Source organism: Myripristis murdjan, chromosome 6, assembly GCF_902150065.1.
Source record: "Myripristis murdjan chromosome 6, fMyrMur1.1, whole genome shotgun sequence".
In the NCBI taxonomy this organism is placed as follows: domain Eukaryota; kingdom Metazoa; phylum Chordata; class Actinopteri; order Holocentriformes; family Holocentridae; genus Myripristis; species Myripristis murdjan.
In genome coordinates, this window is record NC_043985.1 from 1361231 (window position 1) to 1387233 (window position 26003).

A 26003-nucleotide genomic window follows, 5' to 3' on the forward strand; every position below is an offset into this window, starting at 1 on the left:
ATAAGACAGATGTGGAGTTGCTGTAAGGCTTATTTTTTCACTTTGACTGAGCTAGGCTAATGACTCCCATAGACTTCAAGTCTTTATTCTAAGCTAACATTAAACTAAATATTACATCTTTTTTCAGCCTTGGTACGTTGACAAATGGGTATTTTGCCCAACATGTTGGAGTAGTCCTTTAAATCTTTAAATTAGTAGAATTAAGAACAGAGAAAAATGTATTGGACAAGACAGGTAGATAAGTAATTAGAAATAAAATTTGACCCTTTAAGAAGTCAGATCCTCAAATGACAGAGGGGCATCTCACCATGATGACATTACACAGGGGGTTCTTGCATATTTGCAGTCAACTCTTGGTAGGTGTAGAGAAGGGGCTGCAACTGTGTGGTTAAGGTCATTACACAGTGTAAGTCTAGGATGATTTCACTGTGTGAAGGCCATATACATTCCAGTAATAATCCTGGAACATGCAAACACTCCCAGCCAAGTAAGGGCATGCCAGGTGAAACAAATATAATCCAGTATTGGTGAGATACAGCTGAGTTAAGCCATACCAGGCTAATCAGGTTCCATCCGATGACAAACAAAAACAGAATTGGGACATTCTGAGTGAGGTGGAATCAGTATAAGCAAAGACATGACATCTGAAACATAGCCAGGCTGAGCCAAACTGTACCAACTTTGCTTCTCAACACCTGGGCAGAAACACAGCCGCACTACACTAGCCAAGGCAAAATGAAATTGAGGTTTATACAGAATGCATAGACGTATGATGATGATATCAGAATTATTAGGACAAGAAAATCAAACCAAGCCATTCCAGACCAGTACATTCCAGCTAATGCAATCCAATCCAATTTGACATAATCCATAAAAGTCGAGTGTAACCTAGTCTTAATGAGTTCAATTGAAAAGATTAGGCTAAACAAGGACAGACCAGACCAAACCTGTTTAGTGAGGTCCAACTCAGTCCTTTCTCATATATTGAACTGCAATGCAATACAGTGTAACATAACCCCGTCCACTCCAATCTAAGGAGATCCAAATTCTTCCACTCCAGTCATGTCAACCCATTCCCTATGGCTGTATCCATTTCATTCATTTTTTCCCACTCAAAGATACAGTTCCATTCCAAACTGCAATTTTCATCATTCCATCGGTGGCCATTCTGTCCAGGCCAAACCAACATTCACTCCAATGCAATTCAACTCTGTCAACATTGTCTCATTTCACTAATTTCTATTCCATCTAATGCAATCTAATATCCACCACATGCCTTTCTACTCAAATCCATTTCTATCCCAGTATGTCCAGATAGACTGGCGTGGCTTTCATCAGGGTAAACAGCATCTTCTGAATGTCCTTAATATTGAGGCGCTGGTGTGGCTCTCTCTGCCAGCAGCCCAGCATCATATCATAGACTTCCTTAGGACAAACCCTGGGACGCTCCAGTACTCTGCCCTGAGTAATACACTCTATCACCTGAAAAGAGACAAACAAACAGAAAATGATGATTATTAGTACCATAGCATGTACCATTCCAAGAAAAAAATCATTCACATTTGGAAGTGTGTTGCATACACTGCGTTGCTTTCCCATTTAGAATTACAAAAAATGTATTGTAACATTCAAAAATCGAACTGCATGTGTTTATGTAAGGAATCCATTGTGACGCAGGGGGAACTCTGTTCAATGAGATTTTTTTTCTTATATGTTTTTAAAAGCAAAGGGACCATGATGGTTGGCCTTTTAGCACTTTTGGCTGGCATTAAAGATTTCTAATATGTAATCAATGGGTGTGGTAAGGGCTGCTGTTGAATGTTATTCTCTAATCTTTCCCTTTAAAGAGAGTGTGCTCTATGCCAAGATGCAGTGCCATTTTCATCACGAGTGAGTCAGTGAGCCAGCGAATGACTGAATGTGTATTACCATTGTGTGGGAGTATGGTGTGCTTAGTAATTTCATAGCTTTGATTGTGTTCAATCAAAAGACCTTGTGAGCATGTTTTGCTGTTGGAAGGGTTTTCGCTTGTTAAAACCAATGTGGCTCTACTCTGTCCTTTATGAAGTAACAGTGTAGGAACAATGATCAATGACGTAACTCCTCGTTTATTACTAGTTCCGCTCTTTATAAATCTGTCTAACCCTGGTCTCCCTGTTGGTTCCAATTTGCATGTTATGTGACGGACTTTTACTTCTGCCATGTAGGCATTCTCCCGCTGATTTCTTATCGTATTACAACTGTTAATTGGTAAACCTATGTAAATATGGATCCTGAGCTTCTCCTTGGCATCTGTGGCAGCAACTGTACAATTCAACAATGGCTTGGATCTGTCAATTCTTAGAAACTCAGTCAGAGTGCCCTCAGTCTGCCTCAGGGCTGGAGCTTGCTCATTTGCTGCCCTAGATGAAATGACACAGCCCAACCCTAACTGTTATGTGTCAATAACAACTTGGGGGAAATAATTCTGCAGCATCCTTAACCATCAACTACAAGACTTTCTCTGTCATCACAATGTCCAAAGCAGTCACATTGTCACATTGGATATACATTTCCATATTACTCAAGTGTGTGTTCTGGATAGCAAGGTGCTTTTGTTTGCATTTTATTTTGTTAAATGTGGTCTCACAGAACCCCTCACATCCCACCTTGGTGTTCATCAAGTGTATCGCTGACATACGCATCACCTCCCACCCCAGCTTGTGCTCCTTTATGGAGGGGGCAGGGGAGCTACAACACAACAGCAAGAATGCACTGCTGGTGTGTGCAGGCAGAGAGAGAAAGAGTGTGTTAGCTCTGTCGCTGTGCACACAGATAGTGAGCATGCAGTGTGCCCCTAACCATTTGCTGTCCTTGGTAGTTGCTTATATCGCCTATTTGGAAATCTGCCACTGATGGTCACTCACTGAAGAAATTCTTTTTTTTTTTTTTTTCTGGGCACAACTTTTCTGGGCTGCCCTCCTCTGTATGGTGCCCTGGTGGCTGCCTGTGTTGCCAGTTGGAAGTGTGGACAATCACCAGTCTCCAATGTGTGCTTGGACAAAAATTCCATTCAGCTGTGACTAGAACCAAGCTAAGATGTATGAACTTTCCATTTCTTTCAACATGGACATTACTTGCTCACTTCCAGATTCTCAGCACAACGCTGATGCCACCAGGTATCCATTAAGGGATGCCATCACTACGCTTTCAGATGTTCAAGGGAACAAATTTACAGTAATAGCCAAGGTGTGGCTTCCCCTGTGCTTGCTCCCCTTGTGCCTGACCTTCTTGCCTCCTGGCTTTTCTCTCATTCCTTTGTCCACAGTCTGCGCCAGCTCTTCCCTCTAATCCAGCCATAACTACTACTGCTATCACTGCCAAAACAATCCAGAGTGGTCTTACAGTTTGTAATCCAGATGGTTCAACCAATCCTTTAACCCCTCTCAACCCAACTCGACACCCTCCCTTTGCCAACATCCAAATGTATTTTCTTAGACAGCAGCGTCTCATACAGCCTGCCCATTAGTGCCTACCACATGCTGAAATAACATTTTTTTCTTTTACAAAGATGTGGTTATCCAGCCGAAGAAGAGGCAGACAGTTCTCCTCTAAACTCCCAACATGACTTGCTTCTCTGTACCACCTTCTTTGGCCTTTTATGAATTGTACCCCATAGTAGCTGCCTGTCTGGGGGTTACCAGTGGTCCAATTCCAACCTAATCCTTCCTTACAACACACCTGTTGTAGCCACAGTGGATAAAGACAGATCACAGTCCTTCACTATCGTGCAGTTTATACAAAGACTGATGATGACCTCTACCACACAACAGTACAGTATATCATATGTACTCAACACATTCTACCAAAATGAGATTGCTGATTCATTGTCTTACTTTATGTCTTGTTCCAGAGATTCAGACTCTTGGCTCCAGTCTCTGATGTTTATCTCTTTCAAGGACCACCATTTTACTGGATCCTTAACTCTAACATCTGATTACTACATCTCTGCTCACCATCCTCGAAAGCTTTGTACCCAAACATTCTCTTCATACTTCGCAGGGTGGAAATGCTCCAAAGCCTTCCTTGTCACTCACCAAATAAATACATATATACATAAAAGAAAAGAAAAAAAAAAAACATGGCTGGTCTGCATATGTTGGTATTAGGTTACATCATCATATTTCAATAGGTCTCAACAACTCATATACTCAAATACTCAAATAGTTTCTGAAATTGCATAGTGCAGGTTTACTTTCTATAAGCAAAAAGTTTTTGTTTACTTGTTAATGTAAGATTTTTAAATAAAAAAAATGTGTACTCAATTGGTTAGCTGCTTTTGCCATGTTATTGTGTCTATATTATGGCATTCCTGGTCAGGCCCAGAGTTCCAAACAGACAATCTTTCTCACGGGCTGTATTGGCAGTCCAGACAAACTAGGCTTACCTATTTTTGTTTTATTCAGCAATGAGTACATTTTGGTGACTTTTGTTAGATGGTTTTACAATATATTGGTTGCTTCTGGGTTGTGAAATGGCATCTGCCTGGTAAAATTAATATCAGAATTTGATAAGTCAGTGCAACTCCACATGTGTTCATTCATAGTTTTGATTCCTTCAGTGAGAATCTACAATGTAAATAGTCATGAAAATAAAGAAAACACATTGAATGAGAAGGTGTGTCCAAACTTTTGGCCTGTACTGTATCTATCTAGAAACAAACTCAAAATATCAGTAAAATCTGAACTATTTCTGACATTAATATCCTGACAGACTTTTTGAAAGAATAAAAAGCTCAGTATTTGCTCCTCCTGTGGTCTGTCCTCTCTCTCCCTCACTGTCCTGCACTCGCTTCAGCCTGTAAACAGTCATTAGCTGTTAGCTTAAACAATGAGCTGAAAGAGGCAGGTTTTGGACCAAGCAGGGGAAAATATCGCTTTTCCTATTACAGCCTTGTGCTTGGTGAACAAGTGGTGTGATAAATGACTCACTGGCTTTCACTTGAGGAGGTTTTCTTGCTAGTTCTCATCAGGCTGCTGCCTCTCAGGCTGACGGACTGAAAGTTACTGAGCTGCCGCTCTGCCGGGAGCAGGATGCGGACCAAACCACTGTGAGGCATGTGCTTTCATTTAATATTACTATATTATTCAAAATTATTTATTAGTGTTCACAGTGTTTTTTTATGTGATAAATCATATATTGTTATAACTAGAAAAGTTTCTTGTTAAAATGTGATAAGGTTGTATCTTGTAATAACATGATAACATCATGTTAAATGAAAATATCTTGTTATAACATAAAAAACATCTTTTCATAACAATATACTTTCACGTAATAACGTGATACTGATTCATTTTTCTTTTTCTGGTGTGGCAGCAATATGCTTGCGTAGCTTTGAAACAATGTAGATGTGAATTGTATAAAAGAGGCTGCAACTCAATATTAGGAGAATGTCCTTAACATTTTTTACACATACCCCAGGTTTTTTTTGTTGTTTTCAGACTACATCTTCAATTATACAATGAGATCTGTGCATTAATAATATTTCTGCTGTAAGCACATAACTGAACAGAAATCTGAAAGGCCAGACTTGTGTAGTAAGTAATGAATTCGTACTGGTTGTCAATATTGGTATGAAAATCACAGATTACATCCAGCACATTTAAACCCATAAAGTATACATATGTGTTCCAAAAAAAATCTACCTCATTATTGGCCAATTGGAACCATGGTTGTTTGCCATAGGTGAAGATCTCCCACAGTATGACTCCAAAACTCCACACGTCACTCTCTGTGGTGAACTTCCTGTACATGATGCTCTCTGGGGGCATCCAGCGGATCGGCAGCATGGTGTGACCTCCCACCTAAGTACACACACATACATACAAACACATACACGTGAACATAGGCATATAGATGTAAAACATAACAACGCTGTTCTGAAAAAAAAAAAAAAAAAATCCTGGAGGTAACTGACAAAGGTGACATGTTCATTACATTAAACTTGTTATAGTCTCTCTCCTTTTGATGCATTGATAATGACTTTTAGTGATTATCCCAGAACTCAGGTAAAAATAAATTTTTCAAGTGAGAAATGGGAAATTTTACATGTTCACATGTAAAAACAGGTTTTCACATACATCATTTCTTATCATTACATTTCTCATAACTGCATGAATACGAACACACACACACGAGAAATGGACGAATGAATTAACAACAATTTCTTACTTTATTTTAAACAATGTATATTAAAATATACTAAAATTTGAGAAGTTACAAAACCCAACCAATAATATTCAAAATGCTAAATAAAGTGAAAATATTGAAACAATAAAAGCAACAAACCTGATAAAAAAAAAAAACAAATAAATAACAATGAACAATCAACTTGAGTGCAAGACATTCAAAATAAAGTTATAACTGCAAAAGTGTAAACTATTGTACAAAGCAAGATGCTGAAGATGATGTTTCTTCAGCTGCAGCAATAGATGTGCTAAAGAACTTCAGTATTACTTCAACATAGTCCTCTCCTACATATTTAGTCCAGCAGTCACAGAATCCTTCTGTGTAGAAGCTGCTGTCTTGGTCCCCCAAGAGGTGGTCAACAGCATCAATGACATCATCATCACGGGCAAAATGGCAGCCATCAAGCTTCTTTTTCATCTTCCAGAAGTGGTAGTAGTCAGAGGGTGCCAAATCAGGAGAGTAGGCCAAGTGTGTAACCAGTTCAAATCCACATTTCTAGATTGTAGCCATGGCTGTAGACATGTGGGCTGGAGCACTGTTCTAGTAGAAGAGCACCCATCTTGACAGCTTTCCACAAGTAATCATCTTGATTTTCTCCCATTACTGTCTTGGGAGACCAATGGGATAATAGTTGGCCCCAATGATAGTGTGACCCTTTTCCAGATATTGCACCATCAACACTCCCTCTGCATTCCATAAAATAGTTGCCATTACTTTGCCTGTAGAGATCACTGTCTTCTTCCAGATCTCAGCCACGGTCACAAATCGCTGGTGTTGAGGTCCCCTTCAAAAATGGCAACACTGTCCCTTGACATGCTGTCCCGAGTCCTTTTGTGATCAGATCCGAGAAGCTTAGGGACTCAATGAGCTGACACCTTGGATATTTGGAGCTCACTGCAGATGACTATATGGACACATTCCTGGGAGATACCCAGCTCAGTGGCACTGTCACGTTCAGTTACTCACCAGTCTGCAATGATGATGTTATGAATCTTGCCAGTGATACCGTGTGGCCACAGAGACTGATCTTCTTGGACAGGGGTCATCACTCAGTGTGTTCTTGCCAAGTTTGAACCCATTACCCACCTCTTTACCATGATGTATGAAGCAGCATCCTACCCTAGCCACTATGTCCTCATGGACATCCTTGGTGGTTAAACCTTTGTGACAGAGGGAGCAGGTGACTGCACATTGGCTATTTTCCATTTCCAACCGCCTTTTTACCCATAACCAAAAACAAACAAAACAAACAAACAAACCAAAAAAAAAAAAAAAAAACTCATGTTAATTAGAAAGTCAAGTAAGTTAGAGAACTATATAGCTTATGATCTTTTAACTTATCAATCAGTTTTACAATGCAACAGGCTACTCTGTGAAAGTAACCTTCAAAGCCTGGTACTAATGCTGGAGAATATACACTACTCACAAAAAGTTAGGGATATTTGGCTTTTGGGTGAAATTTATGGAAAATGTAAAAAGTTCACGCTACAGTGATATTATATCATGAAAGTAGGGCATTTAAGTAGAAGCATACACTGGTGATTTCCTCATCTCAAACAATTTCTTGAAACAAAAGCCAACAACAGTGGTGGGTATACCACAACAAAAAATGTCAGTGTCAATAACTTGTCATGTGCCCTTGAGCATCAATTACAGCTTGACAATGACGTCTCATGCTGTTCACAAGTCGACTTATTGTCTGCTGAGGCATGGCATCCCACTCTTCTTGAAGGGCGGCCCTCAGGACATTGAGGTTCTGGGGTACAGAGCTCCGAGCCTCTACACGGCGACTCAGCTGATCCCATAGGTTTTCTATGGGATTCAGGTCTGGAGAAAGTGCAGGCCACTCCATTTGAGGTACCCCAGTCTCCAGCAGCCGTTCCCTAATGATACGACCTCGATGAGCTGGAGTATTGTTGTCCATGAAGATGAAATTAGGCCTGTGTTGTTCATGCAGGGGCACAATGACTGGATTAACCCAGCAAGCAATAGACGTCATGTAAACGCCTCGGCTAGATGTAGCCTTAATTTAGCCCGGCTAAGTGTAACCTACATTTAGCCGACATAATTTTGAAATTGGTCACACATAGTTTTTGCCAACGCAACTTGCAAAATGTACAGTATTCAATCAGGTAAGCAAAGTCAACAGTGATTGCAACAGTGTTTAGTTTAATTTTTTGACATGTTCTATACATAGCCCCAATTTAGCTCACAATTAGACTGGATATTTGTAGCCAACTTCTAGACAGTACTGTTTCGTTATAGTTTAAACTGCTGTATACTACGTATACTACTGCATAGTGAAAATTTTCACTATGCAGTTTTTGAGATTGATAATATCCCATCATGTCTGCAGTGTCAACAATACATAAAAGTGGTCAGTACCATTTATTTCATATGGTTTATGTGTAGCCACGATTTAGCCTTGAATTTGACTGGCTACGTGTAGCCTGTTCTTAGCCCATCTGGCGAAATCGAGGCAAGCAGTTGTTGTGATTTCAACGGCCCTGATAGACCGGCTATGTGTATCCCACTTCCAGCCAAAGCACTGTTAAAATTGGTTACATGTAACGTTAGCTGTGGCCACAGGACCCTTCTCGATGTGCATGCCATAATTTCATGTCAGCAACTATGAAAACAAATTTCCATGAAGTGGTCTACTTTTAGCCACGATTTAGCTCTGAATTTAACATAGCAAATCCCATTTTGCGAATTAATATTAACTTATTAATTGATATTTTTGCTGTCACACATATTAGTACACACCATTCTCAGTATTTTACTTTTTCAGTTTAAAAGTAACATAATGAAATTACGATTCTCAACCGCTAGAGGGTAGTTGAACTGCGTCAGAGACAGGACGACTGACATCGCGAGACACCGCGATAATAGGCTGGAAGTGTCGGTTGACAAAGAAGGAGAGCCATTTTGTGAACAGCCCACGCCACGCCACGCCGCTGCGACGTTGTTATTGCGAGTAAGTGTGTCTTTGTCTCGTCATGTGTTCATTATTTATGTACATTATTTGATATATATGCAGGAACCGTGCTTATATATCGGGAATGTTCGCAGTTTAGACTAAGCCAGTGTACCTTACCTTAACAACACGTGGCTTTTTTTCCTTCGCTTTCCAACGCTTCCTTTTTTTTTTTTTTAAACCTAACTTATCTAACAATTAGAAGCGCATGTGCTGGCAATATTCACGCCCATTTCGCATAAGCAGATGATGGTCATTCCGTATTTCCCAAAGTAACTGCAGTGCCCATTCTTGGCTGAACGGTTACCTCCGCCATAGGTTCTCGACAACCTACTCATCCCGAAAACGGCACGGGCGACTCTGCACAAAATCTTACACAATTAAGGGAATTGGTTGGTCTTTTAAATTTATACACTCTCAAAAATGCCGCCTTTATCTGGGAAGCCGTGTTTGGCCAGTAATATCCGCGAAACTATTGTATCTAGCTTCAGTAAACATTGAGTGCGTGCCTACTTTTTCTACGGCCCTAGATTTGGGGAGGGAAAAAAAACGAAATTCTTCAAAGAGAGTGAGTGTGTTTACATGTGCATTAGTATCCTGGTTTTGAGCCTTATCCATTTTTTTTTTATTAAGTATACGTTGTTTATATGGATAATAATAATAATAATAATTTTGAAATGTACCTTTGTCCACAATTAATAACTTCCTTAATATGTATCTTGTTTTAGGGTTTTAACCAATGGCCTGATGGCAAAATTTAACATGAAGGGTGGTGGGCCAATCGAGAAGCTGCCTTTTGAGAAGACCAAGCTATTCACAGTCATGAAATAAGAAATAAGTAGGGTGGCTTCCCATTGTTTTGTTTTTTGTTGTTGTTGCTGTTATTTTTAAGGTATCTTTAAGTTTTTAATTTTTTAAATTTTTAATTATTGTAAATCTTGTTCTTGTTTTCCTGTTAAATATTGTATTATTTCATTATATATATTTTTTGTATTGTTTTAAAATGATCCTAATTTGAAGTGTTATATAATTTATATCTTCTATCATTGTTTTTGTTTAGTGTTTTATAAGTTCTAATAATAAATTCTTTACATTTAATCTGTCTGGATGGTTTTCCTTGTATTTGAATAAATAGAATCCTCAGTCCATTATTTTTCAGTCTGTTAGATGTATATAGTAGTTGTTCAGTAGCTGTGTCTAACTGATGGCTAAGCTGCATTTGGGCGACGGTTAGACGTCTACTAAATTTTCACTGACAGCCCAAATTTTGCCGTGTTTTAGCCTAGATGTTATTTTGGCCTCTATTAGACGTATATATGTAGTCGTTCACTGGACATCTAATTGATGACTAAGCTATACTTGGGCAATGGTTAGACGTCTACTAAATTTTCACTGACAGCCCAAATTTTGCCGTGTTTTAGCCTAGATGTTATTTTGGCCTCTATTAGACGTACATATGTAGTCGTTCATTGGACGTCTAATTGATGACTAGGCTATACTTGGGCAATGGCTAGACGTCTACTAAATTTTCACTGACAGCCCAAATTTTGCCGTGTTTTAGCCTAGACGTCAGGTCTACGTATAGACGTCTATTAGACGTCTTTTAAAGTAAAAAATGCTTGCTGGGAATGATGTTATTCAGGTAGCATTGGCTTGTCACTGTACCATTCACAAAGTGTAGAGCATTTCTGTGCTGACGTGTCGTCTTGGTTTCATGATGTCAAGATGTGAACAGCATGATGAGGAGGACTGTTTAAATACCAATTCTAATTGAACCAGGAAATTTATTGGTTGATTCATGGATCAAACACCTGTTGTGAATTTTGCCGTTAAGCTCCTTGTTAGAGAACAGCAACTTGTGCAAAAAGTACTGAAACACTGAACAGTTGGACATGTGCATTCAAAAGTTTACAGAGGGTCACATTAAGTTCACCTGTAAAGGTTATAATGCATTTTAGGTTCATCTTGTAATTTCACCCGAAAGCCGAATATCCCTAACTTTTTGTGAGTAGTGTATGAAGATGTAAAGAGAAGTTTGTTTGGTTGAATAGCATGTTAATACTGCTGTGTGTAAATCATATCTACACAAACAGGCACACACACACACAGGCACACACACACACACACACACACACACACACACACACACACACAACCACACACACACACACACACACACACACACACACAACCACACACACACAAATAAACTCATTTGTAATGGAGCATAACATATGGTTAGGGGAGTTGTTCATATTGCACAAAAAAAAAAAAAAAAAAAAAGAATGTAATAGATTCCATCAATTCAAGACCACAAATATTACATGTACTAGCTCACTATCTGTGGATTCTGTTATATGGTGGATTTTACCTTTAATCACACATGAATAATGCAGGAGGGCACGTGAAGATGTACAACCCAGAATGTATTCCCTATTATAGTACATGGTGTAGATCATACAATAAGTTAATCATTATCCATGTGGACCAGCTAGGCCTCTGACTGCTGCAAAATCATAAAGCAGCTTGACTAATTTAGCTGGATATGTGCTTCCTAATCAAGATTCACATAATGAATGACCTCCAGTATGCCGCTGACAAATTGTCCTTAATTGCTCTACTCCTCTCTCCTCCTCTCCCTTCCCTCCATCACCCCACTTCTGCTCTTGCCTCTAATTTCCCGTCACGTTGTCATCCTCCTGTCCTTCCCTCACCTCCCCATTCCTTCAATTTCCTCTCTCTTTGTCTTTACATTCTTCTCCTCCTCCTCCTCAACCCCCTCCTCACCTAATTGCTTGTTAACCATTTACTATGCACTGTAGGCATCTGTTGTAACTTTACAATAAAGGCCTGGATGATGTTAATTCATGTTTTACAAACCATTTCATGTCATATCAAACATCAATAGCAACTTTATGATCGTGGTCGACTCAGTCATTTATTTGTTAATTTATTAGTAAATAGTAAGTATGATCTAAATCTTTGCATCATACAAATAAATCACTTACGAGCTAAGAAACAAGTCTAACCATTTGTGCTACATGCTGTGGCACAGTATTATATATATTGTTCCATACTGACTGTAATGTTGCAGTGTATCAGAGAAGCTGTACATCCAGGCTGGGGTCTCTGTAATCTTTCAATCCAATTAATCAAACAACACAAAAAGCAGAAACATACACTTATTTTCAGTTACTGCTATGACAAAGCTTGTTTTACTGTTGGGTGTTTGTGGAAAATCAAGTTTTGAATTGGCTGAATTGGCCTGTTCATTTTGCAGTAACCTGCGTTGGATCTGCACACCCCTTCCTTTTGTGCATGACACTCAAATAAATCAAACAATCAAAAATAAATCAATCAAAATGTATGGTTTATTTTCTTTAAGATTTACACAGGAAACAATTCATCTTGCCTGGTTGCTTTTTTTTTTCTTTTTCTTTTTCTTGCTTATATGTTAGTCTGACTAGTTGTGTCTCTGTCCACCTTCAGTGGTGGTTTGGATGATCAGATCTACACATCAATTCCATTTATTTTGCTCTGTTTCATTAAGGTCTGATTGCCCCAGATGCAGAAGAGCGGGTCAGTGAATTGAATGCTGAATAGTATATACATTACAAGTCAAAAGTTTGGACACACCTTCTCATTCAGTGTTTTTTCTTTATTTTTACTACTGTGTACATTGTAGATACATGCTGAAGACATCAAATACACTACTCACAAAAAGTTAGGGATATTTGGCTTACGGGTGAAATTTACGGAAAATGTAAAAAGTTCACGCTACAGTGATATTATATCATGAAAGTAGGGCATTTAAGTAGAAGCATGCACTGGTGATTTCCTCATCTCAAACAATTTCTTGAAAAAAAAGCCAACAACAGTGGTGGATATACCACAACAAAAAATGTCAATGTCTCAATAACTTGTCATGTGCCCTTGAGCATCAATTACAGCTTGACAACGACGTCTCATGCTGTTCACAAGTCGACTTATTGTCTGCTGAGGCATGGCATCCCACTCTTCTTGAAGGGCGGCCCTCAGGACATTGAGGTTCTGGGGTACAGAGCTCCGAGCCTCTACACGGCGACTCAGCTGATCCCATAGGTTTTCTATGGGATTCAGGTCTGGAGAAAGTGCAGGCCACTCCATTTGAGGTACCCCAGTCTCCAGCAGCCGTTCCCTAATGATACGACCTCGATGAGCTGGAGTATTGTCGTCCATGAAGATGAAATTAGGCCTGTGTTGTTCATGCAGGGGTACAGTGACTGGATTAATGATGTTATTCAGGTAGCATGGGCTTGTCACAAAGTGTAGGGCAGTTCTGTACTGACCAGACACACCTGCCCACACAGTAACACCACCACCACCAAAGGCTCATCTGGTGACAACAGTGGCTGATCCATAGTGCTCTCCTTGACGTCTCAAACATCGTTGGCAGCCATTATTTCTGCTCAACATGAATCGGCTTTCATCAGAGAACAGCACTGAGGCCCACTGGTCCCTCGTCCAGCGTAAATGCTCCCTGGCCCATGCAAGACAATGACACCTGTGCCTGGTGGTGTGGTCAGGTACCCTTGCAGGTCATCTAGCACGCAGACCATGCTAGTGTAAACGGTTTCAAATGGTCTGACGTGACACTTGGGTGCCTCTCACCTCCCTTAAATGTGCCTGGAGTTGAGTGGCATTCATCATGAAGCGGTCATCAGTGTGGGATGTGGCCAAAGGACGTCCACTTCTATGCCTTTCTGTGACTCTTCCAGTCTCTCTGTAAATCAAGATGGCGGCACGCAGTGGTGCAGCGGCTTCTCGAGCTCCCGGGATTAAGTCTTTTTTACCGACCTTTGAGGCCGCTTTTAGCACTAGTTTAGTGCTAAACTCGCGTGTAAGGTACAGCTCAACCGAACTGATGGTCATCAGAGACAGTTCGGTTTCTACAATTTCACCGAAGCTGAAATCTGCACTCGGAAGAGAGCGCCTCCTCAGGACAAAGGAGTGGCGCAGCAGAGTACGGCAAGCAGCGGGCAAGAGGAAGCGGTGTGCCCGTAAACAGAAGAGAGGGAAGCGGGCGGGTGCACTAGCCCAGCTAAAGGCTAGCAGACCGCCGATTCCAACTCTCTTTCTGGCCAACGTCCGCTCACTGGATAACAAAGTGGACTCGTTACGTCTGAGGCTGAGTGTTTCTGCAGAGATGAGGAACTGTGCTGTTCTGTGCCTCACAGAAACATGGCTTAACAACAACATGCCGGACTCAGCCTTCCACATAGATGGCCTGCAGCTTTTCCGAGCGGACCGCGACCACCGGTCGGGGAAAACACGGGGAGGAGGACTGTGTGTGTACGTGAATGAAGGTTGGTGCACAAACAGTGGATTGGTGAAAACATACTGCTCTGAGGCGATTGAACTGATGACTGTGAGATGTCGGCCGTACTATTTGCCTCGAGAGTTCACCGCGGTGTTCGTCACCATTGTTTACATCCCGCCGGGTGCTAATGCTAACGAAGCATTGAAGGAGCTACATGACACCATTAGCTCGCTGCAGACAAAGCACCTGGAGGCGTTTTACGTGGTTGCGGGGGACTTCAATCACGTGAAACTGACGGACACTCTGCCCAGTTTTTACCAGCATGTCACCTTTCCCACACGGGGAGACAACACTCTGGACTGTGTGTACAGCAACGTTCGCGGTGCGTACAGAGCTCTTCCCCGCCCCCATCTTAGCCTCTCCGACCACATCTCCGTCCTGCTGGCGCCAGCATACCGCCCCCTGCTGAGACGGATCAGGCCAACAAAGAAGACAGTCACTGTGTGGCCCAGGGATGCAGCCTCTGTGCTCCAGGACTGTTTTCAGTGCACAGACTGGCAGGTCTTCAGAGAGGCAGCTACGTATGAGGAAGAGGTGGACCTGGAAGAATACACCTCCTCCGTCCTTGGCTTCATCTCTATGTGTACTGATGATGTCACCACCACCAGGACAGTAACCTGCTATTCGAACCAGAAGCCCTGGCTGAATGCTGAGGTGAGAGCGCTGCTGAAAGCTAGGGATGCTGCGTTCAGGGCAGGTGAGGCATCAGCACTCAGAGAGGCGAGGAAAGGACTGAATGCAGGCATTGCGAGGGCCAAAGCCACATATGCCCAAAAAATCCAGGGTCACTTCACCACCAATGACCCCCGGCGCATGTGGAAAGGCATCAAGTGCATCACGGACTACAACACCAGGGATGCACAATGCCCAAGGGACCCCTCCTTGCCAGATGCACTCAACCACTTTTACGCCCGCTTTGAGGACCCTGACACCCCCCCCAGCACCAGACTCACACCACCACCCGGTGACACGCCCCTCAGTGTGACCACTGCAGACGTGAGGAAGACCCTCCAGGGAATCAACCCCCGCAAAGCTGCAGGCCCTGACAACATCCCAGGGCGGGTACTGAGGGACTGTGCACACCAGCTGTCTGAGGTGCTGACGGACATTTTTAACACCTCACTGTCACTGTCATCTGTCCCCACCTGCCTAAAGACTGCCACAATTGTCCCTGTCCCCAAGTGCTCCACAGTGACATGTCTAAATGACTACCGACCCATAGCCCTAACCCCGGTAGTCATGAAGTGCTTTGAAAGGCTGGTCATGGCCCACATCAAGGACTCCATCGACATCACTGTGGACCCCCATCAATATGCCTACAGGAAAAACCGCTCCACCGATGACGCCATTTCATCGGTGGTCCACACAACCCTCACCCATCTGGAGAGCAGGAACTCCTTCGTCCGTCTGCTCTTCCTGGATTTCTCCTCTGCCTTCAACACCATCATCCCTCAGACCCTGGTGCAGAAGCTCTCCTCCCTCGGACTGAGTTCCACACTGGGGAACTGGGTCCTGGACTTCCTGACCAACAGACCTCAGACTGTCAGGATCCACAACACCGTCTCCTCCCCCATCACCCTCAGCACTGGCTCGCCACAGGGCTGTGTGCTGAGCCCCCTCCTGTTCACTCTGCTGACGTATGACTGCTCGGCGAGACACCCCAGCTGTCATATAGTGAAGTTTGTGGACGACACAGCAGTAGTGGGACGCATCACTAACAGTGATGAGTCCGAATACAGAGAGGAGGTGGAACACCTGGTGCAGTGGTGCAGTGAAAACAACCTCTGCATCAACGTGAAAAAGACAAAGGAGATGGTGGTGGATTTCAGGAAGGACAAGCGCCCTCTCCCTCCCCTGCACATCGGAGGTGCAGCTGTGGAAGTGGTCTCCAGCTTCAGGTACCTGGGTGTGCATATATCCAGTGACCTCACCTGGAGCGCCAACACTTCCCGTCTGGTCAGGAAGGCCCACCAGCGTCTCTACTTCCTCAGGAAGCTGCGGAAGGCTGGACTGAGGAGCTCTGTCCTGAGGAGCTTCTACCACTGTGCGGTGGAGAGCGTCCTCTGCACCTGCATCACTGTGTGGCACGGCAGCTGCACTGCTGCTGAGAGGAAGGCTCTGCAGAGGGTGGTGAAGGCTGCACAGAGGACTGTGGGGAGCAGCCTTCCCACCACCTCGGACCTGTACACCTCACGATGCAGGGGGAGGGCCCTCCGCATCTTGAAGGACTCCACCCATCCCGCTCACAGTCTGTTTCAGCCCCTCCCCTCAGGCAGGCGGCTGAGGAGCATCCAGAGCAAGACCACCAGGCTCAGAAACAGCTTCTTCCCTGCAGCTGTCAGACTGTTGAACTCGAGCCATGCTCTGTAGTCTCCCATCTCATTCTCTCTCTCTCCCTTCTCCTGCACAAATCACTTTCCACCATAAGTGCAATATACTAACATGCGTGTTTAGCACTAAGCTAATTCTGCACTGACCAAGTCCAACAGTTCCATGAATCCCAGTCCCGGGCATCAGGTTCTGTGGCTTGGTCCATTCTATATTACACTGTCTATATTATATATATATATATATATATATATATACTATATATATACTATATATATATATATATATATATATATATATATATATATATATATATACACACATAGGCTGTTTATATTTTCTCTATATTTTATATTTACTGCTTATATATATATTTATTATTTATTATATATATACTACTTACTTATATATAGGCTGTTTATTTATACTTATTATATATATACTATTTATATTTTTATTTACATTTACATTTACATATGCTGTTTACATTTATTACATATACTGTTTATAGTTTACATACTGTTTATACCCACACATACTGTTTATATATACTGTTTATACCTATATATATATATATATATATATATATATATATATTTATATACTGTTATATATCTTATATTTTATATTTACACTTATATTTACACTTCTTTTTCTGGTCTTTTTTCGAGGGGTTTTTTGGCTTATACCGGGACCTGAGTGCTAATTTCGTACAACTAGCATGTAAGTGTGAACTGGTATGACAATAAAGTTCCTTGAATCCTTGAATCCTTGAATCTCTGTTGCAACCTGCTGATGACACTCTGTGACACTCTAAGCTCAGTGGCCACTTCCGTCTGAGAACATCCTGTTTGAAGCCTCGCAATGGCGAGGTGCTGCTGATCAATTGTTAGGTGTCGTCTTGGTCTCATGATGTCAAAATGTGAACAGCATGATGAGAAGGACTGTTTAAATACCAATTCTAATTGAACCAGGAAATTTATTGGTCGATTCATGGATCAAACACCTGTTGTGAATTTTGCCGTTACGCTCCTTGTTAGAGAACAGCAACTTGTGCAAAAGGTACTGAAACACTGAACAGTTGGACATGTGCATTCAAAAGTTTACAGAAGGTCACATTAAGTTCACCTGTAAAGGTTATAATGCATTATAGGTTCATCCTGAAATTTCACCCGAAAGCCGAATATCCCTAACTTTTTGTGAGTAGTGTATATGAAGCAAGATATATGGAATTAAGTAGCAAAGAAAAAATTGTTTAATAACTCTAAATATGTTTTATATTTTAAATTTCTTAAAAATAGCCACCCTTTGCTCTGTTGACAGCGCTGCAAACCCTGGGCCTTCTCTCAGTGAGCTTCATGATGTAGTCACCTGAAATGGTTTTCACTTCACAGGTGTGCCTTGTCAGGGTCCATTCGTGGAATTTCTTGGCTTCTTAATGGGGTTGGGACCATCAGTTGTGTTGTGCAGAAGTCAGGTTGGTACACAGCTGACAGCCCTATTTGACAACTGTTAGAATTCATATTATGGCATGAACCCATCAGCTAAGTAAAGAGAAATGACAGTCCATCATTACTTTAAGAACTGAAGGCCAGTCAGTCGCAAAAACTTTGAATGTGTTCCCAAGTGCGGTTGCAAAAACCATCAACCGCTACGACAAAACTGGCTCACATGAGGACCACCCCAGGAAAGGAAGACCAAGGGCTCTAGTTTCCCGGCGCAGCGCGGGGTGGCGCAGTGAGGCGAACCCCGCGCAGAGCTAGTTTCGACCGGCGAAGCGGGAGAGGCGGACAGTGTCCAAGTTTCGCAGGCGGAGGTTCGCCGAGATGGGAGTGGTGGCGCAGCGGGGGGAGGTGCCAACAGATTCGGCTTGGCGCAGTGACAGTTTCGTGCCAAAAGGCTTCGCCGAGGTGCGCCAAAAGCTCGCCGTCTGAAACCACGTCTACTTTCAGCGCAAGGCGGAGCGGAGCCGGCGCAGTGGAAGTTTGGCTGGCTGGCGCACATCACCAAAACCTCCCAATCAGCACAAACGGTGCCAATCTCCTTTGATCTGACATCAGCTGTGACGGGACAGTTGATATGGAGATATATGTATGTGCTGATTGTGATCGTAGCATTGAATAGTGTTTTTTTGGGTATTTATTGCATCGTTCATGTGCCTGACATTCCGGGAGCCTGCCTGTGAGGTTTTGGTGACGTGTCCGCACTGCTCGCCGGTCTCCGCTCCGCGCCTGTCTCCTGAGCGCCGCTCCGCCCGCGGCAATAGACCTCCATGTCAGCTGTGTAAACTTTCATTACGCCTTCACGCAGCGCATTTTAAAGGCAAGGCATGACAGGGGCTCATTTGATTGGTTACATGTGAATCGGCTGTGTCAAACCCACTCCATGCCTTCTCTCCTCCCCTCCGCCGGTAGGAGGGACGGCGGAGTACTTGCGCCACCGAGAACGGCGTGCCAAACTTGGAAAATCCGCCTGGCCACACCCAGTTGGCGAAGCGCATCTGCGCTACGCCCCCGCCTCGCCTGGTCTGCGAAACTAGAGCCCCAAGAGTCACCTCTGCTGCTGAGGATAAGTTCATCCGAGTCACCAGCCTCAGAAATCGCAAGTTAACAGCATCTCATATTAGAGCCCAGATAAATGCCAAACAGAGTTCTAGTGGCAGACACATCTCTACATCAACTGTGCAGAGGACAAATAGCTGCTAAGAAACCACTACTAAGGAAAAGCAACAAGCAGAAGAGATTTGTTTGGGCCAAGAAACACAAGGAATGGACATTAGACCAGTGGAAATCTGTGCTTTGGTCTGATGAGTCCAAGTTTGAAATCTTTGGTTCCACCCGTCGTGGGTAAGTGGGCTTGTATGAGCCTCAGGGATTTGAACGCCCCTGCCCTACATTGTTCCAGGTCACCCTTGGGCAAGGTGTAGCACCCGCATGCCCCCCCTCCCCATCAGGGTTATGAGACTATTGCCTTGTAGTGAGGCCCTGGAAGGCCAAAGGCTAAGGGACCATCCCTGAAAGAAAAGGGTGTATGAAGAAGTTGCGCTCTCAGAACACTATTAGCAAACGACAAGATCATGAAGACACAACCTAACTGCTCCAGGGATAAAGCCCCTGCCACCTCCAGGTCATCCAAGTCGCCTATGGCCACAACCATAAAGAATTATGGGCTGGTTCCAAATCCTGATGGAAGAATCAGTTCTGATGCTGACAAGGATGATCCGGAAAGAAGATTTGTACGTAGAAAGACACCTTTCAACGTCAGCACTTTTAATGTTAGAGCTATCAGTTCCATTTAAAAGAAGCATGAGCTGGCTTTCCTCTCTCACCACCACAGCACTGATGTCATATGCATTCAAGGGCACAGATTGCACCATCCTAATCTACTAGTTCTAGAGAACATTAACTCCTACTCGCTCATCACGGTCTCAGCCGAGAAGAACAGTACAAATTCTACCATCAGAGGTGTTGGTTTTCTTCTGTCACCAAGAGCACTGAAAGCCTGTCATGAAATCATTAAACACAGCCAACGTATAATAACTATGACACTGGTTGGTAACCCACAGACAACTGTGATTTGCTGTTACAGTTCAACAAACGAGGACAAGAACAAGCCAGATGTTGTCAATTTCTACAAGGACCTGTCCTCGGTTGTTTCTACTGTCCCAGCACACAATATGCTCATTATTGGCAGAGATTTCAATGCACAACTTGAGCCTGAAAAGGCACCATTCACCTTCCATAAAGATAGTAAGAAGAACGGCAGACATCTGTTAGACTTTCTGGAACAATTCAATCTCATAGTCGCTAACACCAAGTTTCAGAACCGCCTAGACAGGTTGTGGACACAGAGATATCCATCTGGATATCTCGCACAACTCGACTATGTCCTATTCAGAAAGGAGTGGCAAAACAGCCTGAAAAACTGCAGAGCCTACACATCATTTGGTAGTGTGGGATCTGACCACAAGATCTTTGCAACACATATACAGTGGCAGTTCACAACCAGTACTCCTCGCTCATAGACGAAATGGAGGACAAGTCTGACAAAACAACCTTCTGGTTTCAGTGACTAAGGATACTGCTTTGAAAACTCTCCCAAAGAAGAAAAAGAAGTCCCAATCCATCTGTGACAGCCCTGAAGTTCACAAGGCAAGGACAGCACTGAAGAAAGCCTCCGTGGCCCACCATACATGTCCTACCAGAGGTTCGCAAGCAGGACTGGATGCAGCCAAATCTGCTCTTGACAATGCCTACACCAGAACACTTGAGGATCAAATCAAGATGAAAACAGCTTAATTGGAAAAGGCACATGTAGAGAGGAGACACTAAGCCGCATGGGAGGTTTTCAGAGAACTGACCAATAAGAAGTCCTCCCCCATCATTAAGATCAGAGGCAAAACCACAGAAGACCACTTGAACACCTGGTATGAACACTTCAGTAAACTCCTTGGTAGTCCTGATCAGCACCCAGTCGACTTAAGTGCTCCATTCTTTTACCTAAAGGTTTCTGACAAACTGCCCATCAGGACAGACCCCTTTTCAATGAGGGAGCTGCAGACTGCCATTACAGGTATCAGTAATTCAAAAACTCCAGGACCCGATGGTATTCTCGCCTTCATGTGGAAACATGAACTGTTCTATGAAGAGCTCCTCATGTTCTGCAATGAAACATGTAAGGGTAACAAACCTACCTTCTTCTCTATATCCAGTCTCTCCAGTCTCTCATACAGCAGCCTGGCAACTATAGGGGCATCTACTTGTCAGCCATTGCTTCTAAAATCTACAACTCTCTTCTGCTCAACCGTATTACACCTCACATCGACCCAGTTCTTCGTAGGAACCAAAATGGTTTCCGTAGGAAAAGATCAACCCTACCACAGATTGTAGCTCTCAGGAGACTGATCGAAGACATATGGCCAGCTAAGAAGAAAGCCTCCATCATTTCACCAGAGGTCAAATTTACAGCGGCATTCCTGTTGTTGTGGCACAAAGAAGACTCCGCTTCACTGGACGTTGCTACAGAGCAAAAGACCAGGTCATATCGGATATTCTTCTCTGGAGACTACAGAGTGACTGCAGAGTGAAGGCAAAAGGGCCAACAAGTGCTCAGCATCTCTGGGAACTCCTTCAAGACTGTTGGAAAACCATTTCAGGTGACTACCTGATGAAGCTCATCGAGAGAATGCCAAGAGTGTGCAAAGCAGTAATCAAAGCAAAGGGTGGCTATTTTTAAGAATCTAAAATATAACATATATTGAGTTATTTCACACTTTTTTGTTTACTACATAATTCCATATGTGTTCATTCATAGTTTTGATGCCTTCAGTGAGAATCTACAATGTAAATAGTCATGAAAATAAAGAAAAAATATTAAATGAGAAGGTGTGTCCAAACTTTGACTGGTAATGTATATCAATCATTCTTGGAGAGCATATAACAACTGCACTCATTCCCAAATTCCCTGGGACAGCTCTTTCTTGCAGATGATTCTGAGACTGTCCACATTTACATGGCAATTCCTGAGGTCTAGAACTGATCTCATTTGATCTAGATTTGAATGGAATCTGTGAGAGATGCATGCTAGTCAACTGGTCAACAAATTCTCTGATGACACCTTCACAGAGAGTGGTTAGACATAAACAAACGTGATGGCTGTGAAGAGATGTGATCTAACTGACAGCAAGCTAATTTCTTCTGTTCTCAAGAAATGTTATGGTACTGATAAAATTAGAATACAAATTAGCTAAGTCTCAAAGTTGCTGTTGTTGTGGTGATGGCTGATGATGCAGTCAGTTCACCAACTATTATTGGGTTATTGTTAATCAGTGGCAGAGGTGGGAAGTAACGAAGTACAAATACTTCGTTACCGTACTTAAGTAGATTTTTCAGGTATCTGTACTTTACTTGAGTATTTAATTTTCTGCCGACTTTTTACTTTTACTCCCTACATTTGAACACAAATATCTGTACTTTCTACTCCTTACATTGTCAAAACAGGCTCGTTACTTCTCTCTCCCTCTCTCTCTCTCTTTTTGGTGGGGGCGGGCGGGCTCGTTACCACCAGAGAACAAAAGGCACAGAAACTTTCCAAGCTACAGCAGCGCACTGACATAGATTGTGTGACAAAGTGAAGAGTCGCCACTCCGCTGTATTTTCACTGGCTAACAGCAGCACACTGGCTTAGCTTGTCTATTCAGAGAAGAGGTATCACTTCGGCTTATTTTTCATTCTATGTTATCACATGCATACTACTGCTCATTCATTGGTAGTTGAATTGTTAGGTCTGTTTGATAAGTAATTTACATTTTTAAAACAAATAATAATTTAACATATTTTTAAATTATTGGAGTCAACATCTACTCCTTCAAGATAATTTATTATGTTCTACAACTCATAAACACTGCGATGGACTGGCGACCTGTCACGGGTGTTTCACTGCCTTCGCCCTATGAGCGCTGGGATAGGCTCCAGCACCCCCCCCCCACGACCCTAGTGAGGATAAGCGGTTTAGAAGATGAATGAATGAATGAACTCATAAACATACACCAATACTACATACTGAGTGTTTGAGCAGCATATCTCCTCTGTGCTACAAAAGATCCGTGGTAAAAATTATTAACATTAATGCTGAAGCCCTCCCCCACAGTTTCAAAAAATCCTGGAGGAAACCCTGCACAGAGGGAAAGGGAGAGAGGGCGCGGGGCGTGAGAGCAGTTAAGAAAAAGAAAACCATATAGAGAAATATGGAGACATGGAGGAAGACAGTTGCCAGGGAAGATAACGTTAGCCGACAACAAAACAGAGTCGGAGAAGCAAGAAAAAATCTGTTAAAAGTCATATACGTTAAGTATATTAAGTATTGAGAGTACCAAAGCTGTTATCAAGGTACTCATTCAAGACCTCTGGTCAGTTCAGTCTTGATTATTGTGTGAAACTGGGCTTGCAGCAAAACTAGACTGTTGCGTGATTTTCATTCTCTCTGTACCAGCACTTTGCAGGTTGTTAATAAAAGAGGAAATGTTCCTGTTTTGTGTGCCCTGAACTTTTTTTTCGTCAAAAAGTTATCAAAAAGGTATATGTATCATTAATGGTAAAAAAAAAAAAAAAAAAAAAAAAAAAAATCATTTTTACTTTTTTCTTTTGTACTTAAGTACATTTCAGAGCTTGTACTTTCTTACTGTTACTTGAGTAAAGAAGTTGAATTGGTACTTCTACTTTTACCAGAGTCTTTTTTCACACAAGTATCTTTACTTCTACTTAAGTACAGAATGTCAGTACTTTTGCCACCTCTGATCAGTGGTCTTGGGCCATAGGTGGGACAAATACTGACTTTTGTAAATAATCTCTGATAAAGACATGGCCATTTAATTACAGCATAATTCATGGAGTCTGGAAACCAGGCTACCACTGTTTTGTGAATTAGACAAACTTTGCAAATGCTTTGTATAATCATCATTTATTTTCAGGCTTCAAGTATGAAGTCCAAGGTTTCCCTTACCCTTAGCTAAGATTTAGCCTGGGGCTAATGTTGACGAAGACTGCGAGCCAGGCCTTCTCGTCCAACATCAGTGTCTGACCTCACAAATGCACTTCTGGAAGAATGGTCAAAAATTCCAATAAACACACAAACCTTGTGGAAAGCCTTCTTAAAAGAGTTGAAGCTGTTAAATCCTATGGTTTAAGAATGGGATGTCACTCACGTTCATATGCGTGTGAAGGCAGACGAGTGAATACTTTTGGCAATATAGTGTATATTAGGGTTGAGCTGGATACTTGGCTGAAACAAGTATCCAGTACGGATATAGAACTTTTGACTCGTGCTCACTGACTCGTGATGAATGAAAATCCTCATTGGATAGCTGACTGTGTCCACATTGTGTAATAGGCCAGTCATACACAGCGCCCCTCCCCTACACACACATACTGCAGCTGCGCCGCTCACACACACACACAGTAACAACCTCTCTCTCACTCACTCAGGTCTGACAGCTGACGTCATGTCTCTATTCAGTACCGGTTAGGTTTTTTTCAGCTCACTCTTTCCTCGATTTGTAATCACTGATAGTCTGTAGAGTTTCTCCTAAACTTGATCGGTAACAGACGCGGTGCTTTTGAGCAGACAGGCTGAATGTGACTCGTGTCGCGTCTCTCACTGCCTCTACACCGGTCGTTTTTTTTTTTTTTTTTTACCATCTGCTCGCTCTTACCAGCTTGGTTGTTGATATAAAGTCAGTTGGAAAACTTTGCTCGTAGCGGACACGGTGCAGAGTCACAGTCTTAACACACATACCACTTACACACATAGGAGAGACCGGGAATGATAGTAACACTTTTTGATTCTTTGTGCTAGAGATGTCAAATTTTTGACATGTGGTACCCATATTTGTCTGCTATAAATGACATACACTTGGACTTCTACTACACCATCACAGATTATGTAAATTAATGTCAAATACAAAGAGGTATGTTGTTACAACCTACCCAAGTACTGGGTTGAGTTGTCACACTACTTGGGGATGGATGTAACAATTAAATTATTATGCTTAAAAAAGATCCACACTAATATATGTATGGAAGCACGTTAATGAATAATAAAGAAGGAACCATAAACTTGTAAGACTACAAAAGTAATAATAATAAAAGATCCACACTAATATATGTATGGAAGCACGTTAATGAATAATAAAGAAGGAACCATAAACTTGTAAGACTACAAAAATAATAATAATAAAATAAATAAAAAGTATAAGTTAAATACAATAAAAAATAAATACAATAAAATAACTAAATATATATAATATAAAATAAATAAAATTAAGAATAATAAAGTATAAAATGGTGTGTGTTGTGTATGTGTTTTGTAGCCTGAAACAGGTTCATGTGAACACTTGGAGATCTGTGGAACAATCAACATACCACTTTTGAACAGCGTGGTGCAAAGCTGCACTAAGTACTTAGTAAGCACTAAAAGGCTTTTGAACAGTTGAACTGTCTACTGAACAATAAACAAAACACTTTTGAACTGTGTTTTTAAGGTGCAGAAGTACTTAGTAAGTAACTATTAACTAGGCAAACTGCCTAAGGCATAATCCATATGTTTAATTAGATA

At 42.1% G+C, this 26003-nt stretch overlaps 1 protein-coding gene across 1 annotated transcript in view; it reads right to left on the reverse strand.

Moving 5' to 3' along the window:
* Positions 1-1182: 1182 nt before the first annotated feature.
* The window catches only part of ntrk3a (neurotrophic tyrosine kinase, receptor, type 3a), a 296155-nt gene continuing 271334 nt past the window's right edge, over positions 1183-26003 (reverse strand). The window contains exons 17-18 of the mRNA XM_030053332.1: positions 5685-5843; positions 1183-1482 (exon numbers count right to left, since the gene is read on the reverse strand). Of these exons, the coding sequence (XP_029909192.1) occupies positions 1297-1482; positions 5685-5843 (345 nt within the window). The 3' untranslated portion in view covers positions 1183-1296. The remainder of the gene's footprint in view (positions 1483-5684; positions 5844-26003) is intronic.